The 21,075-nt window shown below is 35.6% G+C and overlaps 1 protein-coding gene across 5 annotated transcripts in view; it reads left to right on the top strand.

The window, feature by feature from the left end:
- The window catches only part of LOC113517735 (zwei Ig domain protein zig-8-like), a 627,640-nt gene extending 607,710 nt beyond the window's left edge, over positions 1 to 19,930 (top strand). For 2 of the 5 annotated variants that reach the window (XM_052892944.1, XM_052892942.1), the window contains 3 exons: positions 8,923 to 9,050; positions 13,365 to 13,533; positions 13,837 to 19,930. In XM_052892944.1, the coding sequence (XP_052748904.1) occupies positions 8,923 to 9,050; positions 13,365 to 13,533; positions 13,837 to 13,961 (422 nt within the window). In that variant the 3' untranslated portion in view covers positions 13,962 to 19,930. Of the gene's footprint in view, positions 1 to 8,922; positions 9,066 to 13,361; positions 13,534 to 13,836 lie in introns of all 5 variants that reach the window. The other 3 variants (XM_052892943.1, XM_052892940.1, XM_052892941.1) reach the window with 2 other exon arrangements.
- Positions 19,931 to 21,075: the final 1,145 nt, after the last annotated feature.

Raw genomic sequence — 21,075 nt, 5'->3', positions numbered from 1 at the left:
ACCATTCAACCGATTTTAATGAAACTCGAAATAAGGCAGCTTTTATTCTGATAAGAAAACATGGACCCGGTAAGAGAAAAACAACGTTTGCCAGATCAGCTGCTGTATTTATTATGTTTGTTTGTCATATTTGTAACTGTTGTACAACAACAATGAATCTATTTATGTGAAAATCAACGGACAAATTAAGTTTGTGTTACAAAAAAAACTAACTTCAATTATAACATAATCAGTTTTTTGTTAAACTAAACTACTAAACGAATTTTAATAAAATTTCTATGGGACTACTTTACAAGTATATTCTTTTTTTTTATACCACTGAGATGGCAAACAAGCATACGGCCCACCTGATGGTAAGTGGTTACCGTAGCCTATGAACACCTGCAATACCAGAGGTATTACAGGTATTCTAAACCGGTTTATAACTGACGAAGTTATTAGGTAACAAATATAAAAAATACAAAATAATAAAATACAATACTGCTTCATTTTGAAGTCGGTTGAAAAGGTTCTCTAGAATCAAAGCATCGTCTGCTTTTGTACCAGCAAGTTAACCATTGAACTTCTTGCATTTATCATATTTTAAAATATTTGAGTAATTTAAAAATGCAATTAAAATTATTTGATAGCATTGTCTGATATTTTATAAAAGTAAATATTTTAAAACTTTAAATGTTATATTAGTTATTGATGAAGCTGTTAAAAAAATAAGAATAAGAGTATTTTTTTATTTCCTTAAACACAATTAGCCTATGGTACAATATAGCTATGAGCCCACACTAAAAAAAAATATAATAAATAAAATAAAGGACGAATAATATATCTTGTATGAGCTAAAACGTTATAACAGCAGAGATCCGCCTACACAGGCGTCAAAACCAATCTCAAATATGTGAAAAATGTATGTTTTAACTTATATACTCTCAAGAGATTTAGACAACATGTATACATTTTTTTTATAAGTATATTCTACTCGTATAATTTCTATTTAATACGGCATCTCGAACAAGAAATGTCTGCTGCCATCCTGGACACCCGATCGTTCGATGGACGAATGCGCACATGTCCACTGCGAGTTCAATCCCCAATACTTTATACCTGCAGTGTACTCTGATCAGATTATCTCCATTATCTAGATAGATCTATCTCTGATTAGATATCAACATAAAGATAATTCTGTTCCGCTTGGGACGTGCTGACCACGTTTATCACAAGAATTCCGCAATCACAATATACCCGCTAGTGCGCCCATTAAGCGGCTTTAGCTAAGGACAGTTTCGCAATTAAAACTTTGGATCACATCATAATCACTGTTCGCATACGGGCGTTCACTTCGTAATCCTTCATTACGGGGACGCGCGCGGAGTCGCAAGAAACGTGGTTAATGCAATAGAGAGCCAAGCGATTAAACCAATTTGCAAGCGAGCGGTGTTAAGTGTACGACTCCGCACAAAACCTGCCGCGCAAAGTGCTTCATGGCCCAGATACTAAATTATTCTATATTGTGATTTACTTTCGCGCGTTGTTACCAAGCAAGTTGCGATCTCTAATGGAAATATCATCAATTTAACAACAATACATAAATTAATTTCGTTTAAGTTAACAAAATTTTCATATAATGTTCTGTAGTAAAATTTGTTCGATTCTCGATACCTGTTTGACTTCAGCTCCTACATAATATAAATTTATTTATCTTATTCACTTCGAAGATTATAAAAAAGAATTATGGTCGACTCTTGGATTTTTCTTTTTTGGTTTATTGTCTCTGAGTTTATTATAACTTTCTCTATACTAATTTACCTGTATTATCTGCTCTACCCGTCTCTATCCTTCTGTACCCGTAACCGGCGAGCGTGTATGAAAAGATTGATGAATGTGGAAAAAGCGAAAGAGGTTTGTTTGAATCGAAGCATTTAGCGTTCCATTGTTTCTGCCTACCCTAATGGGAGACAGGCGTGCCAAATATGTATGTATGTATGTATCTACTCTGCTAATATAATTAAGAAATACTTAAAAGTGACGATTCATTACAAATCAATCGGTATCTTATTCCACTGTAGACCAAAACTTTTTATTCCATAAACGTCTGTTATTTACTCATAAACGTGATACGTGCTCTGCAAATGAATAATGGCGTCTTATTACAATCGCAATAAATAAAGTTACAGATGAAAAATGCGTAATAATATTGCGGGGAGCACTCATTAAAAACAATTCGCTTACACAGAGTAGGTCTAAATGGCTCACTACTCTTTGTATTGCCGAGTGAGTAGCCTGGTCCGTGCCGCGAAATATGACGTCATAAAGTACGGAATTAACTGAAATGGTCCATGTTCGAGATACGCACAAGTTTCCGTGGAATACTCAATTCGATTATTGAGCTAGTGACGCGGCACTATTACATGCATAAGAATAGAATGTATGAAGAATACATCTATCAATTAAACATTTCCATTAGATGCTTTTAGCATCTTTGTATTCTGATATCAAACAATAGTAGCTCCGGCAATTGTTTTACGTAGCAGCTGTCTGTAAACAATCGATCGACAAAACAAGCAATTTTTATTGTCAATTCTTTACATCGTACTATTAGAATTTCAGAATGAAATTTCCTCTAAACATGAGCTCACACTACTACACTGTTATGCGTTAAAATTATTTTGTGTTATGTTATTTATATACAATAAGGAATAAAAAATACTTTATCATTACTGCAAAATAAATTTTACTAAAATCAATAAGTCAAATGAAAACAAGTTGATTGATGAGAAGGTTTTAAATTAATAAACTTGTGGAGCGCCCGGCAAATGATGCACAGTTAGCTATTAACTGTTGATCTCGGAATGACTCTGTAACGAATAATGCCCTCCATTAGCCGCTACGAGGACGCCAACTTCTGTGTGCTACGAGACGCGTGGTTTTCTCTTTGTATTTTGCTAAGTAGTACTTATTATACGTATTACCTTTTATATTAACCTTGTAATATAGTAGCCACAGGATTATTACAATCGATTCCAGTACCGAAATGTTTTATTTACCATCAACCTCTAATGTTTTTTAGGGGGGAAAGGGATTGTTAGTAATGGAGACTGAGAATCCCATTGCTAGCAATATACCCAACCAGGTCCACCTCCTCGCGGTTCTCCCTGGAAACTATCATGGTTAATTCCTGATGAATTCACCATGATGTGCTAACTGGCCTGTTTTCATTCTCATCTATCACCCTTCACTGGTGCTCCGCCAGCGTATCCCGTTAGCGCAGGCGGGGCTACCATATCATTTTCACCCATAAAAAAAAACCTCTAATGTTGAATAGTAACTATCAAAAGTCATACTCAATTATTTATTAATCTTAATTTCGGGGTTGCCCGACTAGTTTCGAACTAGATAGGTATAGAACTTGATATAATTATTGAGTAACCAAGAAGTGAATGCGTATGTAAATCCAATAAAATAATCAAGAACCCCGAAAATTATTCGATTTTGAATATCAAACCTAATACTATCCTTATACGATACATGTATATATGTATATCTATAGCTGTATCTGTATCTGTTGTTTGCCACATTTTTGTATTCAAGAAGCGGAAATTAAAAAGTTGTTAGTGGTTGCCAGATTGTGGTGACAAATGGGGGCAGGGCGCCGGTGCAGCGACCCGCCGGCTGCGGCTGCGGCTACGGCGACGGCGACCTAGCGACACGACTTTATTCCGTTTAATTGCTATTTAATGGCGGCACGGCATAAATCAACTAGAATCAGAGTCGCTCGGCGCTACAAGACACTGGTAGCTGCGACCCGACAACAATTAGCATTATACTCTCAACGCAGATTCAACGCCAGACCATAGGATAAACAAACTGTGTAGAATTGACACTCACATGCCTCCCTTTGTGAATGCGCGTGCCCGCATCTAAGCCCCGCATACTTTAGAAGGGTTGTCACAGACTTATACGCATTTAACAAATAATTTTACATTACGTATTACACTTATGACGTAACACACGACAGACTGGGGGGAAAGGGATTGTTAGTAATAGAGACTGAGAATCCCATTGCTAGCAATATACCCAACCAGGTGGACCTACTCGCGGTTCTCCCTGGAAACTATCATGGTTAATTCCTAATGAATTCATCATGATGGGCTAACTGGTCTGTTTTCATTCTCATCTATCACCCTTCACTGGTGCTCCGCCAGCGTATCCCGTTAGCGCAGGCGGGGTTACCATACCATTTTCACACATTGAAAAAAAAAAACACACGACAGACGTGCGAGAGAGCAAGATCCAATCTTTCACTGCGGTATATGTTGCTTGTTTGTTTTCAAGCCTTGACTCATTTTGCTCTTTTCTTCTTCGACTCTCGTGGGCCATCAGAGTTCCAATTAATTCATTACTAGTGATCCAGCCTGACTTCGTACAGGTAAATTGGTTTTCCGAAAATAGAATGTAGAATGAAAATAGAAAAAAATAGATGATAATGTAGCTTTCTATAGGTGAAAGAATTTTAAAATCGATTTGTTAGCTTTTGGGTTTATCCATTACAAACTATTCTCTTTCTAATATAGACCAATTCACAGCGTGTATACCTAGATATCCTTACCTCCAGGCTACAGAAGTAGAAATTATTGTCATGAGCAGACTTTCTTCTTTAGTGGCGCTGTAGACTTAAGTCGGACTTGTGACACGCCCCGGCGATTATGCTAATAGTTTAAAACTAACGTTATGCTTCCCATGTGGAAATCCCTGTAACGTAAATCTCCACCAACTTTGGCAATCATGCAATGTCAACAAGACATTTGTAATTATAATTGGTAGTGATTATTATTTATGAAATGGGACAATTTACAACATTTGCACTATCAAACGACCGAAACTAATTATATTATGATATTTAACGATTAATATATTTAAACAATGATAATACTCATTCAACCATTTTTTTTTTTATACAACTTAGAATGGCAAACAAGCTGACGGCCCACCTGACTGAAAGTGGTAACCGTCGCCTACAGACATGAGCAGTATCATGGACATAACAGAATATACTGTTTCGCCCATGATACCCCCCATGCGTTGCCATTCCTGAGGACTCAGGTGTTATTCCTCTGTACCTAGTAAATTCACGCCATATCCCACCCTTCAAACCGAAACATAGCCATGCAAGCACAACTGCTTCACGGTTGAAACACGAATGGGACAGAGGTACCCAAGCAATCGACTTTTGTACAAAATCTCCCTCTGCCAATTCATATGTCTAAGATTATTAAGCTGTTTTTAATTTCTAAACGTAATATCGTTTGTACGTTGTATCGCTTGCAGTGTTTTTATATTTTGTGCAACATTTATGGAGTGTCCCTTCTAAATATAAAATATAGATAAGTATAAAATTATTTTATATTCCGTCGCCACTTTTCGTAATTTATTCCATCCATTCTGTGTTATTGATGATGTTGTCCTTTCCTTACATTATTCACCCTTGTGAATTTTTAATTAAAACATTTTACATAAGTGTTTATTTTTAGAACGATGCTGAGTCAAAACACAACGGGTACATTTACAATGTTCTAACCTTTACACGGTACTGATTCAAATCCAGAAAATCAATATTCTTTTTGTAGAACACCTATACACTTAACTTTGCCTTTTTCTACTTCAAATGTTTTTTTATATATATATATATTTTTATATATATATATATATATATATATATATATATATATATATATATAAATACAATTTCAGATACGTATATTCCTGATAAAAACCCGCAATATATACTATATTCGAGTCAGAATACGAACTATCTGAAATGACAATGAAAAAACTCTTAACGTGTGCGCCGAATAGGCGGAGAGCTCGCTGTTTTCTTTACGTCACCCACACTCAATTATAATTTTTCTGCTACCATACAGCTACCACTAAAAAAATTTATTCCGAAAAAAAAAACTGCCGTCTGCGGTAGTCTCTAGATAAAACCAACCGCTGTGTGGTAAGGGGATAGGATTTTTATTAGGGGGTACTAGCAACTCCATTGGTAGCAATATTTCGTGTCGTCGTCTCTGCAGACCCCTAGAAATCGTCATAGTTAATTCATAATGAACTCATCACAATGCGCTGGCTGATTTAACTTGATTTTCACCTATTATTCTTCACTAGTACTTCATCGGTATAAACCAATAGCAGAGGCAGGATTAACATTCTCTTTTTTCATGATACTTAGAATGACAAACGAGATTAGAATTATTTTGTTTAATTCCTCTATCATTAGTATGCTTATGACTGCCTACACTCGAAAATTGACTACTATTATGTTAGACAATAATCTCCAATCACTATTCAGTCCACGCACGTTTTGTGACACGTGTTTCACTTCTAAACGAGGCATCTTCGGGCAAATCAGGTGAGCCGCATATTTGTTTACCCCTATGTTAATAAAAACATATAAAAAAGAGGACCGCCCACCTGATGAAAAGTGGTAACCGTACCGTGACGGTAAAAAGACGGTAAAATATAATCTCGGTCGTATTCCTCGACGTGATCGCCCGACACGACACGACCGTTAACGAAGCGTGTAAAGCGCAGCTGAATTCTGCATATCATAAGCATATTAACCGCTATTCATTTGTATTCAGCGGCTTAATTAAGGAGATTCAGCACATTTATTCAGGGTTAAGCGTTGGGTGAAGCGTGCACTTGAAACTAAGTGCATTCAGGCGGCTGTAATGAGGACGGCGAACTGCAAATGTGTCGCCCTGACCCCTCACCACTGCCCTCCCCTCCCCGCCCCTCCCACACCCTCACCGCCCGCTGCATAATGTATGGCTCTCGCGAATTAAACCAGAGCACTTGCGTCGCTCTCTGCCGCTGATACATGGCACGCACTGAATGGTGCTCCTTTAAACTAGGTCCGACCGATACCTCATTATTCAAAGGTCGCATTAATGCTGAAATTTATCTATTCACGTGTTAATGAAAAATAAGAGACTAGTTTTCCGTTTGGTCCCGGCATAGAATAGCCCATCCCTTCCTTTCCCATGGGTATCGTAAGAGGCGACTAAGAGAAGGCGAGGGATGGGCAGCAGCGTCCCTTTTAAAGCATCTTTAAATACTGACTGCGGTTGCTAATCTGCCTGTTAAGCATGCCAACTACTGGCAAAACCTCCCAAGGGGAAGGCTTATGTTCAGCAGTGGACAGTTAAAGAATGATATGATAAAGAGGATGAAGAGGATAGTTAAACAACAATAGAGATTATCAGATACCAAGATCCCTTCCAGATGCTTGCAATAACCTACATCGTAAACAAACACATATGAATTAGATTGGTTTAACTACCCACACTCTTTTACATACGGCTCTCTCATGTGACTAAGTCGGCGAACTGCTCGTGGACGTAACTAATCAATAAGTATAAATATAACGTTGGCCTAAAAAAATTGCTACACGAACACTCGTCATAATATTCAATTTGAAAACTTCTGTAAAAGGCTCTTGATGGTCGGGGGCCGGTGTGCGGGCGACACTGTCAAATTGGAGACATTAATCAACAGTTAGGGTGGAAGTTGAGCGGTTTTCCGATAATTGAATTGCACAGATAACTAATTATGTAAGCCGCTTCTACACGAGTTACCGTCGGCGGATTACGACCCTTCAATATACAATATAATCTATTACTTGTTTCTAAATATATTTCTATTTCCACCAGCGAAATTATACGCACCATCAATCAGTGATACTCGTAATAAGAGGCGCAACTCCCAAAAGTCTACTTCCATAGAAATTAATGAAAATGTGAACAAACGAATAACTGACCCGACCATAAGACAATTTGATCATATTCCATAGTAGTACAAAACAAAATCTATTAAGTGATAGTAATGGTTCGATTTATTACTAATTCTAATGTTTCTGTTATATTTTTAATCAAACTTGGTCACCTTTTCACTAAGTACCATTAAAACAGAGGGAGACTTTGTATAAAAGTCGTTTGCTTGAGTACCTCTGTCCCATTCGTGTTTTAACCATAAAGCAGTTGTGTTTGTATGGCTGTGTTTCGGTTTGAAGGGTGGGATATGGCATGAATTTACAGGGTACAGATGAATAACACCTGTGTCCTAAGGAATGGCAACGCATGGGAGGTATTATGGACGAAACAATATACTGTGTTATGTCCATGGTACTGTTCATGTCTATAGGCGACGGTTACCACTTTCCATCAGGTGGGCCGTCAGCTTGTTCGCCATTCTAAGTTGTATAAAAAAACAGATCATCGTATAAGTGTTGTTCTCAACACACTAATGTTATTCACGTTTCTTTTATAGGGTTTCTATCATAATATAATCTATATTTAAATCTAAATTGCTTGCTTCATTTACAATTACCTGAAACGGATATTGTTTTTGCAATAAAAGAGAATGGAATTGAATCTTAGAATCTTTCATTGGTTCAACATAGTGACCGTTGAATAAATAACATGGTGATCGAAAAGGGCGGGAAACGTTTAACATGGCGACATTCTAAAGAATGAAACTAAAATTTAAATACTTGACGCTGGCAGAAATGGTCGTAAAAATAAAGACCGATTGTCATTGAAGAAAAGAAAAGAAAAATAAAATACCTGAAACGTATAGTAAACCTATACTTTACAAAGTCATAAAATATAACAAATTTACCTAAATTGTCATTAAAAATATCAGTATCATCGTGTTTGAACATTGAGCAAAAAATAACCTGATAAGTAGCAACAAACTTCTTGATACACACGAGTGAATTTGAGGAGTTATTGCATAGATTTTTTTAAACAAATAAATACGATTATTATCGATCAATGATTTACAATCAAAAACATATAGATATCTAGTTTATATAGAAAAATGCCAATCAAATTTCGACCGTATACTAAATATGTAAAATATTGTTTCCAGTGCCATCGGCTCGGATCCTGGGCGGGCCGGACCTGCACGTGGACATCGGGTCGACGATCAACCTCACCTGCCTCATCCAGTTCAGCCCCGAGCCCCCCGCCTACATATTCTGGTACCATGAAGACGAGGTGAGCGGACGCAAAGTAATTATTCACAACATATCTTATAAACTATTATAAATATAAAGAAATATAAATATTTATGTAGGAAAATATAAATACTTACTAATATTATAAACTAGCTAGATCCCACGGCTTCACCTGTGTGAATCAATACATAAAGTATTCTATGTGCTATGTATTTCATTCAAATCTATTAACGGAAATGAAAGAATAATAAATATCCATCCATCATTCCTTCCTTACAAACTTCGCAAATACAATATTAACAGGATATGAAAGTTTATAAAGATGTTTAAATTATATTTACACGTTTGTATGTTTGTTACTCAATCACGCTTGAACGACTGAACAGATTTTAAGAAACTTCATAAACTAGGTAGTATAGTAATTTAGTAACTAACTAACTAACTAGTAATAATAACTTAACACATAGGACAGTTTATATACTGATTGAAACAGCTACAAAGAAATAGTTAAATAAAAACCGATTTCAAAATTCTATAAAGAACACCACAGATCAAACAGCATTTTGATATTTTTTTTTTATTTAGTCTTTTTTTTACGCTGCCATGCTTAAAATCATAATCATCTCGTGTCAAATACATATTTTGTTATCCATTAGGTGGGACTCTCATATGGAAATATAAATATTCGTATATAGATTAAGCAATATTGTTAGCAATAACTTTCTTAATATTGTTTCAAATAGTTTTCTATTAATACATTACAAAAATTAACTGATACGACAACGTAACTTTAAGGTTAAAAAGGCCGGCAGCACACCTGCAATGCCGTTGGTGTTGTGGGTGATCATGGGCGACGGTAGTCACTTACCATCAGGTGAGCCCCATGCTCGTTTGCCCCCTGTGTTGTAAAAAAAAAATATTAGACATATTATAAAAATTTCAATTAATTGCCACAATATCTACAGAATTAGAGACTTCAGATAAATCTAAGATTATTATAAAAAAATAATAAACATCAATCTATCTGAACAAAATTTGCACAGTATTTGACAATACAGAGATCCGTTAAAGCGGCAACTACTCGGTATCTCGTCAGCTAATAAGACGGCTGCATAATCAATGCATTATATTAACGCATTTAGGCCAATTGATTGATGACCTGCGTACACAAATGCAGACATCACTCCGACACGACAAACAGAGACGGATGTCAAATGTTTCGCTGTCACACAGTAACTATACAAGCCTATTATACGATTTCGCCTTGCTATAAAGACGGCAACTTCAATCTAATAAAATTAATATGAAACCATGCTGTAGTTCATCGGTAAGAGTCGACACTCGTGGTAATAAAAAAATACTATTTAAAAATGCTTAAATCTAAATTTACTTGAATAAAAATATTTCTTTCTATCCCCCCGCGGGCTTAGAGTACCATCTGCACTTGCCCCTATACACGCGCCCGGTGAAGCCGTCAAGTCTATCTGCAGCCAATAACAAATACAGCTCGGAAAAAAAGCATTGTAAAACCTGTTAAGAGAATTATAAAAATCAATTAAGAATTTACGAAATTATAATGTAACATATACACAAAATAAGTATGGAAATAAACCCTGTTGCGAAAATTATAAAACTCAATTGAGAATTTACAAAATTATAATGTAACATATACACAAAATAAGTATGGAAATAAACCCTGTTGCGAAAATTATAAAACTCAATTGAGAATTTACAAAATTATCATGTAACATATACACAAAATAAGTATGGAAATAAACCCTGTTGCGAAAATTATAAAACTCAATTGAGAATTTACAAAATTATAATGTAACATATACACAAAATAAGTATGGAAATAAACCCTGTTGCGAAAATTATAAAACTCAATTGAGAATTTACAAAATTATCATGTAACATATACACAAAAACTACAGGACAGGCGAATTGAAAACGCCTTTCTTTTAGAACTCGGTTTAAAACCCAATTCACTGTACAGGTAATGTAATTAGAAAAGATTAAGTTTCATTGCACATAAAACGAAAATAACGCCACGAAACTTAATAAAATATAGAAACAAAATAACGACTAGATCGTAAACATTTACAACGATGCCTCAAAATCGTGCTAACTATCTACACCTATTTCTAACTTCGCCAATTTAAGTATATGTGTTAAATGTGACATGACTAAATAGAATAGTATTTGCCACTATTATTTATTTCTTAGTAGTATTTATTTATACCTATGAATCTAAACATGTTGAATTAATGTATGAATATTATCTAGGAAAGTAGAGGAATTGATAATTATACATAGCTCCAAAGTTATCCCCAAATATATCCCTAGCGACATCTTCCCGTTGAATTTATCCACAGTACCTCGTCCGTTGCTCCCGCTAATAACTACATGTACGAAAGGATACGAGAGCTGCATGGAAATGAGTAATCTTCGCTTAAATACCACACTTCATTAAGATAATACAAATTCAAATAGCACCCCCCCCCCCCCCCCTCCGCCCTCCACACTCAGTGTTGAACCCCACGCACGACTGTACAACGAGCTGGGGCCTGCGTCGACAATAGAAGTGTTCCGTCACGGCGTATATACAAAGGTATATACAACGCGGATTCATATGAAAGGAGAAAACATACCTTTGATGTTGTATTCGATATTAATATTTACATTCAATGCAGTTTCTTACCGGCGCAGCTTTCAAAACATAATGAATACTCTTTGAGCTTTTGATTATTAGTAGATATTATTGCCTTGAACTTGGAGAATATGATAAATTAATAGAAAACTATTAGAATAGGCAAGTAAGCATAAAACTCTGGGATAAGAGAAACATGACAACGTAAAATTGGGAGGTTACTCCAAAACAACAGCCCGAATTTATGAAATCCAAAACTCTTTTTTACTATATCTAACATGTATCTCCACTATAGCTGTAGGATCACAGCACTTAATATAACAAGGTAAAAGATCTGTCACGTATCGGACACAACATATACAGGGTGAATCGAAATAGTTCGCATATTTTGAAGGCGGTGTTGACAAAAATGTTGAGCTCCCATACTAACACAGCTCGTCCAGCTGTGGTTTTTTGTGTTGCTGAATTTTTAATTTGTGAAATGTTTGTGAAATGTTCTATAGCGTGGGTAGGTTCCGCTAACAATTTCGGTTTCGTCCTGAGTAGCTAAAATTAACAGTTTCGCCCGTAGAATGATGATCAGCGGCAGTTGTTTACAAGGCATTGGCACTAATTAGTCTTAATTGGTTAGAGGCTCGCTCCTCCGCTCCGCGCCGCGCCGGTGACGGTTCGGAAAAGTTTACGCGAATTAATTTGCGAGTGTTACTGAGCGACATCTGCGCAGACGCCGCTCCGCGCGCTTTATTAGTTCGCTAACTGATTACACGCCTGAATACTAATACACAAATTGAGAAAGTTATTAAATGAAATTAGAATATGTAACGCCAGCCGCCAAACTCGACTCTAACCGAGCCTTAACGTTCAATAATCATTTATATCTAGATTAACTCAAAATTATGCTGTATTTTAAATGCACTAAAACATTTCTGATGCATTCCAAAATCCCTAACATTGTTTTCAAGTTGATCGACCATTGAATGAATGAATGAAAACTCTTTATTGTTCCTAACAAAGAATGATACATATTATAAAGATTAACAATATGTACACAAACAATAAATGTTTGATTACATAAACTTGATTACATGAAAGCAAGATAAAGAGGCAACAGTGGGCGGCCTTATCGTTAAACAGCGACTATATTTATAACTTGATCGTGTTCTTTATTAATAGAATATTAAGATTGGTGTATTTTTTAAATTTTAATGGCTTTTATAATTTCACTTATATTGTCTTACATCTAATTTATCTTTTATATTCATTTCGTTTATATTGAAATCGGTTTTTGTTTAAAACAAATTCTTATTCTCCACAAGGATAACTATAAAGTTTGGCTCTACTTGACATAATCATACATTTAAATAGATAACAAAACTTTCTATACTTATTTTGATATTAAATAAATTAAAAAGAGCCTGCTTGAAGAACTTGAACTCTGGCTAAATTTCGCGTCGCAATTTCTGCATGAAATTATGCCGAAAAACTTTGAATACCAAAAATAGTTTTTATACATTGCAGTATCTAAGTAGAAACAATTTACCACGCTTAGTTTGCATACAGGCTGAGATACGTGCGTCGTATATTACCGTCTATATCTCTGATACAAGATACGTGTGTGCGCGCACCGGTACACATCTTTGCTTGTCTTTCTGTGCGTGCTGGTGTGTGTGTGTGACAATGTGGGATGCGGTTGTGGTGAAGCAGGTGATATCGTACGACTCGTCGCGCGGCGGCGTGTCGGTGGTGACGGAGAAGGGCGCCGCCACCACGTCGTACCTGCTGGTGCAGGACGCCGCGCCCGCCGACTCCGGCCGCTACTCGTGCTCGCCCTCCAACGCGGAGGTCGCCTCCGTGCGGGTGCACGTGCTCAATGGTAACTACTATAAACACATATGTACATTATTTTAAATAATTGTTTATACTGCTTACAGCTTACCTGAACGAAAGTGGTAACCGTCATCTATAGACTTGAAGCACCACGAACATCACACAATAACATGTAGTTTTTCTTACATCTTTTGCATTATATAGTTCATTTACATATATAAAAAATCTATCTATCGAAAGCATCGTGAGCGTAAAATGCATCCCTGTCTTATAGGGGCACGCTATCTTATTAAAGCTCTTAAAGACTCGAATCGGAGCCATACTTAATGGGGGCTTGTGACGTGCGCAGGTGAACGTCCGGCGGCGATGCAGACCGGCTCGGCGGGGCTGTCCAACAGCTCGCACTGCATCATCGCGCTGCTGGCGGCGTGCGCGCTGCACGCGCGGCTGCTGCGCGCGCAGCTCGCCAGCTGATCGCGCGCGCCCGCCGCCGCGCGATAGTCGCCTCGCATCGCGCACGCCACGTCTCCATGTGTTTTATTAACGTTTCGTGACCGACTCCGCACAATGTGCATAGTGAATTATTCAAATAAATGTTACGAAATTTCTCGTCTAAATAATTTTAAGCGGAAACTTAGTTTTCGATTAAGTAAATGAAATTATTTAAAGAGGTTAGATATAATATTTAAGATTTTTATGATGAGCGAATATGTAACGTCAAATCACTGTGATGAATGTTGATTGCATTAAGATGTAAACCAGATCACCGCGACACGCGGCGCTGCTGTCGCGCTTAAATTCTAGTATCCTAGGATCATGGGCGTAGCTAGGGGGGCTAAGGTGGACTGTGGACCCTTCCCCGAGGTGACCCTCTCCCTAGAAAAATTAGTTTATTTCTACCGTCACCAGAATTAGTGGTAATGAAAATTGGTTAATTGTGATTGCCCGTGTAACTTAATGTTCCACAGAGAAATCTAGCTACGCCGATGCCTAGCAATGAAAATATTATACATAATTGTACTGTTGCATCCTCCTTTAATGTCTCCTAGGACATTTTACAGCGTGTAATGTTCTGTCATGGATGTGTGTACATGTTAACGATACCATATAAGTACTTGTATATCGACGGCTGTTAAATATTGCGTGGTAAGGCCGAGCGTGCAGTAACAAGTAGCGTCAATGTTTACTAGTAATACATTATAGACATTAAGCGAGAAGTGGAACATGAAGAAAGTGGAAGTGAAGAAGCAAGACATGTACATATAAACAGAAATCTCAAGCACTCGGTTCTCTCTGGCTACCCCGTAAAGGGTTCGTGAAACTATATAAATAGATATATATCTAGCTATTGTTTTAGATTCTTTCATAAAGCGCCGAATAAATACATTTTATATACTTAAAAGCTACAATTTCATCGACCTTATAACAGTCCACTGCCGAACATGAACTTCCCTCTTGGTGGGTTTTGCCAGTAGTTGCCACGCCTGACAGGCGGGTTGGCAACTGCAGTTAGCCTTTAGAGATGTTTTAAGAGAGACGCTGCTACCCATCTCTCCACCATAAGCTCCCTTAGTCGCCTCTTACGACACACACGGGAAAAGAAAAAGTGGCCTATTCTATGCTAGGACAACACGGCAAAAATTGTACCTATTACGTGTATGAAATGTGTCCGGTGTTGGATAAAGAAGGACATTTATGTTTTAGCACAATTTCTATTTTAAATCTTGATAGGTAAGTTTTTACTGGTATTTTAGTAACATAATAATAATAATAAACACTTTTGTATGTCGACCGACTATACCGACTGTCTTGGCCTTACCACCCGACGTACCTCTATACTCAGTATGTACCCATCTCTGTTATAACAATTGTAAATAATAGTCTCCCAGAAATAAATAGGAAACAATTTACTTCAAAAACAAATAATGGACGATGTATGTTGTTGCTCCCGACGGGGATTGTAAATACATAATGGAATATGGATGTTGTAACAAATGCAAGTTATAGATCTATTATAGTGTATATTAATAATGTCGTTAGCTAATAAAGGTATCATTCGTTCGTTCGTTCATTCGTTCGATTACTGAGCGGCCAGCACGAGATGAGATGCACAAAGATAGACATCGCGACAAGGTCCGTTCACACAGACCGGCTCGGAGAGGAGAACAGATTTAGATCGCGTTTAAAATAAAGATGGTTATTCGATTAGAATTATTTTGTTTAACTCCGCTACCACTAGTATGCATGCGATTGCCAATACTCGAAGATCTACAACTACTGTTATTAGTAAACTTTCTACAACGTTCCACATTAGCTATCAATTTCAGGTTGCCATTTATACAGATTGCTGCTCGGAACAAACGATTGATAGGTTTGTTTAAAATAGAGTTTTAGAATCATAGAAATAAGATTTATTTTCACACCTCACTGCTTTTAGTACATAAGAATGCTCGAGAATCTATATAAAAGAAAAGTGAAATGTAAAAATAAAATTAATTCAATAGTCTAAAACTCTATATAAAATGCTCTCCTCTCCGAGCCGGTCTGTGCGAACGGACACTAAGTTTGTACTAAAAACTTAGTTGCGCCTCTAGCGGATAGATTCGGAAACTCAGATTTTAATTCAAAATTCGAGTAAACATGTAAACATGAACAAGATCTTGACGTAAATCTTTGTACTACTTATAATAGACACTGTGGACGTGTCAGCAACGATGGACCACAGCACAAATCGGTTTAGTGTGGGGTCCTATAAATAGAACAATTCAATAATTAACTATATGGCAGTGGTGCCCCTTAAATAGTATATTTCGCACCATGCCTCCTGACCAAGTAACAATTGACAATCATAGAAACACTCGACGCTGTTTCTTTTATTATTTAAAATTTTAGTACAAAATATTTTCTAATACCGATATTTGGCTGCTAAATTATTGAGCAAATTAGCTAAATTAATAGAAGTCATGAATAATTTCATACTAGGACTCTACATTGCTGCCACGCCGCAAACTTACACACTTGAATATAAGTGGTAATTCACACACCACTGATTTACAGATTTACTGCAATTTGATAAGCTTCTCGAAAGTACTGTTACCATTTCGAAATTTGAAAAATCTAATTTTTTATAACAATAAAGTGAAATTTTCTTCATTAATAGAATCATTTTGCAAGAATTTCTAACAATAATGTAATCTTAATTAAAACGGTCATTCATTCCAAATTCACGAATTCCAAATGTAGGTAAATGCGAACTCCTCATACATCAAGACGAATGGTAACCCCCATGAGAATGCTAACTCTAATCAATTTATTATGTAAATGTAACAATCTCACGAGCCCTTAACAAAATTGTTAATTTAATTTCATTATATTCAATTCTTAGTAAAATTTTGTATTTAAAATACGAACAAATAAATATTAATTTATCGTAAATTATAATTTAATTATAAAAACGTCGTGGAACAGCCATGAAGCCACAAGGCTGACAGATAAAAATGATATAATATGTAATACTTAGGTAATACTTTTTTTTTATTTATTACATACATTATAGATAGAGCATCGAGTTTCAAAAACGGATCAACTTTTTGTCAGCACATTGTCAAATTAGCTGACTCGTTTTTTTTATCAGTGTTCTATACACTTACGCATACAATGTATCTTAACGTATTATTTAATAAATCAAATGAGTGCTTACGTATTAAAAAGATCCAGAAATTATAAGACAAAACAAATATAGAAGTTATAAAGGAAACACTACTACAAAGTAACCAGAGGGAGACTTTGTACAAAAGTCGATTGCTTGGGTACCTCTGTCCCATTCGTGTTTCAACCGTGAAGCAGTTTTGTTTGCATGGCTGTGTTTCGGTTTGAAGGGTGGGGTATGGCGTGAATTTACTAGGTACAGAGGAATAACACCTGAGTCCTCAGGAATGGCAACGCATGGGGGGTATCATGGGCAAAACAGTATACTCTGTTATATCCATGGTGCTGCTCATGTCTATAGGCGACGGTTACCACTTTCCATCAGGTGGGCCGTCAGCTTGTTTGCCATTCTAAGTTGTATAAAAATAAAAACACTCATAACTATTGATCACGCAAAATTGCATGAAAAAGTTGAGCCGCTTTTCACGAAGTATTTGTATGGAGACACTCTATCTATATAATCTAAGGATTATTTTAAATTATATTAGAACAATGATTTTTTAAAGAAATAACGTTACACGCCCGTGAGGTAGACATATTCTTTATTCCGTTTATAAATTTCACCATGTTCTCAAATAACTTAAAAGATATACAAATGCACTAATCAATATTAGATGCTCTAATGAGCATCTTGTTCTAGCTTCATTCTCGGCGCGCTTGTGAACTATCACCCTTTATAATTTATTATAATATCATTTACCGTGAGACTATCACGTGGAATATTCCGAATGAATGTTCGTATCCACACACGTGGAATTCAATACATGTCACGTACTTATAAATCATTTACCCAAAGTAACGTTTTTTGTTCATAAAACTAAGAACCGATTTGCACATAGAACCTGCATTTCAGTTTAAATGACCTACAAAATTTTTATGTTATTCAAAACAAAGCAAAACAGCTATACAACCGTGGTGTAATTAATATAGAATCAAAACGGAAGTAAGCCTTATCGATGGCAAAAGGAATTATCATAATCGGTTCAGAATTGGAGGAAATTATCACGTCATATGTAAGAAAGTAGTTAACTAACATTATAGTTTAATGCTTAATTTTAAACTTTCGTATAATTTACACATTCGTATTTATACTCTATTGGGACTTAGCAGAATGAAAAATTTTGCAAGTAAATAATACTTACATACCTGCTTCTTTGTTGCCGCCATTTTGACGTGGATGGCACAACGTTGTGGTCATGGCGGGACCACGTCGAGGTAATTATATTATTATAGTTTCATTTCCAAATAAATGAATCAGTCGCGTGTATTGTTAATTGTTAAAACAGATCGTGGAGCCACTTACGGACGTAATTACTTTAGCATATGAACAAACAACTATTGTTATGGATTTAAAATAAGTTGTTTAAGAGCCCGTGGTAACAAATTTTCTTACTTCGATTTCTATTTATTAATTATAGTTGTCGTTTGCATTTATTTCTTTCCAATAAATTAAGTTTTTTATACATATCTACGAGGTGTTTAACGAATTACGTTTTGTATAGATATTTACGTAATTTCTAATTTATTTATCAAAAAAAATTCGATATGCTTTGTACTGTTTTTTTTTTACAACACGGGGCAAACGAGCATGCGGCTCACCTGATGGTAAGTGACTACCGCCGCCAATGGTCACCCACAACACCTAAGGCATTGCATTGTCCAATAAATACTAAATAATTGTCAATATAAAATAAATAATGTGCCACGTTTGCTATATTTTGATACTTCATACACCATCAAATATATATGATCATATCCGAATGTCTCAATATACACAGCTCATAGTATATTTTCAATAGACAGCAGTATAATGTTTCCAGTATCATCAACTAACCCACCTTGAATTTATGACCTATCAATATACATTATACTCTTATGTATTTGATAATGTAGCTATCACTAAATTTGATAATAAAATAAGTACTCGGGGCTAAAAAAAATTATTAAAACATAATTATATTCAATGGTAAATGGGGCTTATAAATTAAATTGAAAAAACACACACACACACAATCTACTTGACTTTTATATTGTTATATTCTATTTGTTGTCGCCGGTAGATACAATTTCACTATCATAGGCATAAGATAGTACGAGACAGCAATGTCTGCGTCTAGTTCTATCTCATGCATGCACTTTTTATGATTTTTTTTTGTAATAATAACCGAGGACATTTTGATAGATTTTGATAGACATTTAAAAATTTTGCCACAAATAATTTAATTATTATGCGATGACTCCTGTCATGAAGCATCAAATCTATCATTAAGCATATTTAAATCAGTCTAAAAACCTAACAAATATGATAAACTACGATACACAAGCGAGATTTATTTTTCGGCAGATCGATATATTGTAATTACTCTAATACTTACGTGTTTATTGTAAAGTTTTGTATTAAGTTTGTCCAAGAATACACTTGCCCTACCCTGTTTTTAATTATCTATAATTACAAGTTAGTAAAGGTCGAACGATTTTTGAAAACGTTCTGATGTATGTTAATAAGCAATTGTAAATTACGAGTAATACAAAATTGAAAATGTTTTTGTATAGAATACAATGTAAATATACATATAAATATAATAGAACAAAGTTTTACAATAAAATTGAACTAAGTAGACGCCGGACACTATGAAATGTATGATACGGAGATTATGTATGTAAGACATAAAACTTTATGTATACATAAACCGAATAAGTTTGTTTTCAAATAAAATATTTAATATTTAAGTAAAGCATTATTTTATTTGCCTCCCGATGTCAGTTACCTGCTATTAGATTGTAGTGAACCACTAAACAAAAGTGAAGTGAAGAACTGTAAACATTAGAAACCATTTAATTAATTCAAATGGATTTAACTGTATATATTTATAGTGTGAAAGTAAGTAATATAATGCCTATCATAATTGTTACAGTATTATAATTTAAAGGACAATAAAGTCAAGTAACTGAGAGTAGTGAGGTCACATACTTTCTATATAACGAGGGTGGCCTATCAGACATGCAGTGTACCTGATGATAAATGCTCACAGCATCCCTTAAACTGTTACAATACCAGAAACTATAATTGGATTATTAATTAACACGAAAATCTTAAGAAGTTTATATACTCAAACGCCATATCACATACTAGGAGAGCAGAATCACGCAGGAGGTGTCAACATATGTGGTTTAATTAGACGTTGTATTCTCAAGGCGACAAATATTATTTTATTGTGCCTTTAATACTAATTTATATTATATGGAAAATTGCATTCCGCCTGTCTAGTAGATAACGTTCTCACCTCCTGTATGGTTCTGCTCATTTAGTACTTTATGCAAAGACAAATGTCTTAGAAAAGTCAAATCATTTTACGAAATTGTTTAAAAAAAAAACAAATAGTCATTGGAAAAGAAAAATAGCAGGTAGGATTAGTTATCTGTTCTATTACTTATTAACCAATGATGTACCACTGCTGGGCAAAGCACTAATTACTTAATACATTTTGCAATTCTAAGATGCATAAAAATAATTATGTCCAATTTGCCGAAGGTCTACATATATAAAATTAATTTTGATTTTTTTAAACACATGAAAAATAAGGTAAGTACTATAAACGGCTAAAACCAAATAAATTATATGTCTTTATCAAAATAGCGTAACGTCGCATCGAATGCCATCGTCTCATTCCGAGGCACACGTAAAAGGATAAACGGCCGTCCGCTCGTCGTCGGTTTGGTTAACCTCAATTCTAATCACGAGCGGCTCCATCGCATCGGGATGTAACTGCGAAACTTCGCTAACGAGATCAATTTGATCAGCCTCTTCTTGCCGCTGTGATTTATTACAGCCGCTTGATCGATTCGTCCCAAACGCCACACCCCGGCGACGGCGCTAAAG

This window comes from Galleria mellonella, unplaced genomic scaffold (genome assembly GCF_026898425.1).
Source record: "Galleria mellonella isolate WM207_F2 unplaced genomic scaffold, CSIRO_AGI_GalMel_v1 utg171, whole genome shotgun sequence".
In the NCBI taxonomy this organism is placed as follows: domain Eukaryota; kingdom Metazoa; phylum Arthropoda; class Insecta; order Lepidoptera; family Pyralidae; genus Galleria; species Galleria mellonella.
Note: the sequence above shows the minus strand (reverse complement) of the source record. Positions and strands in the feature narration are given on the sequence as shown.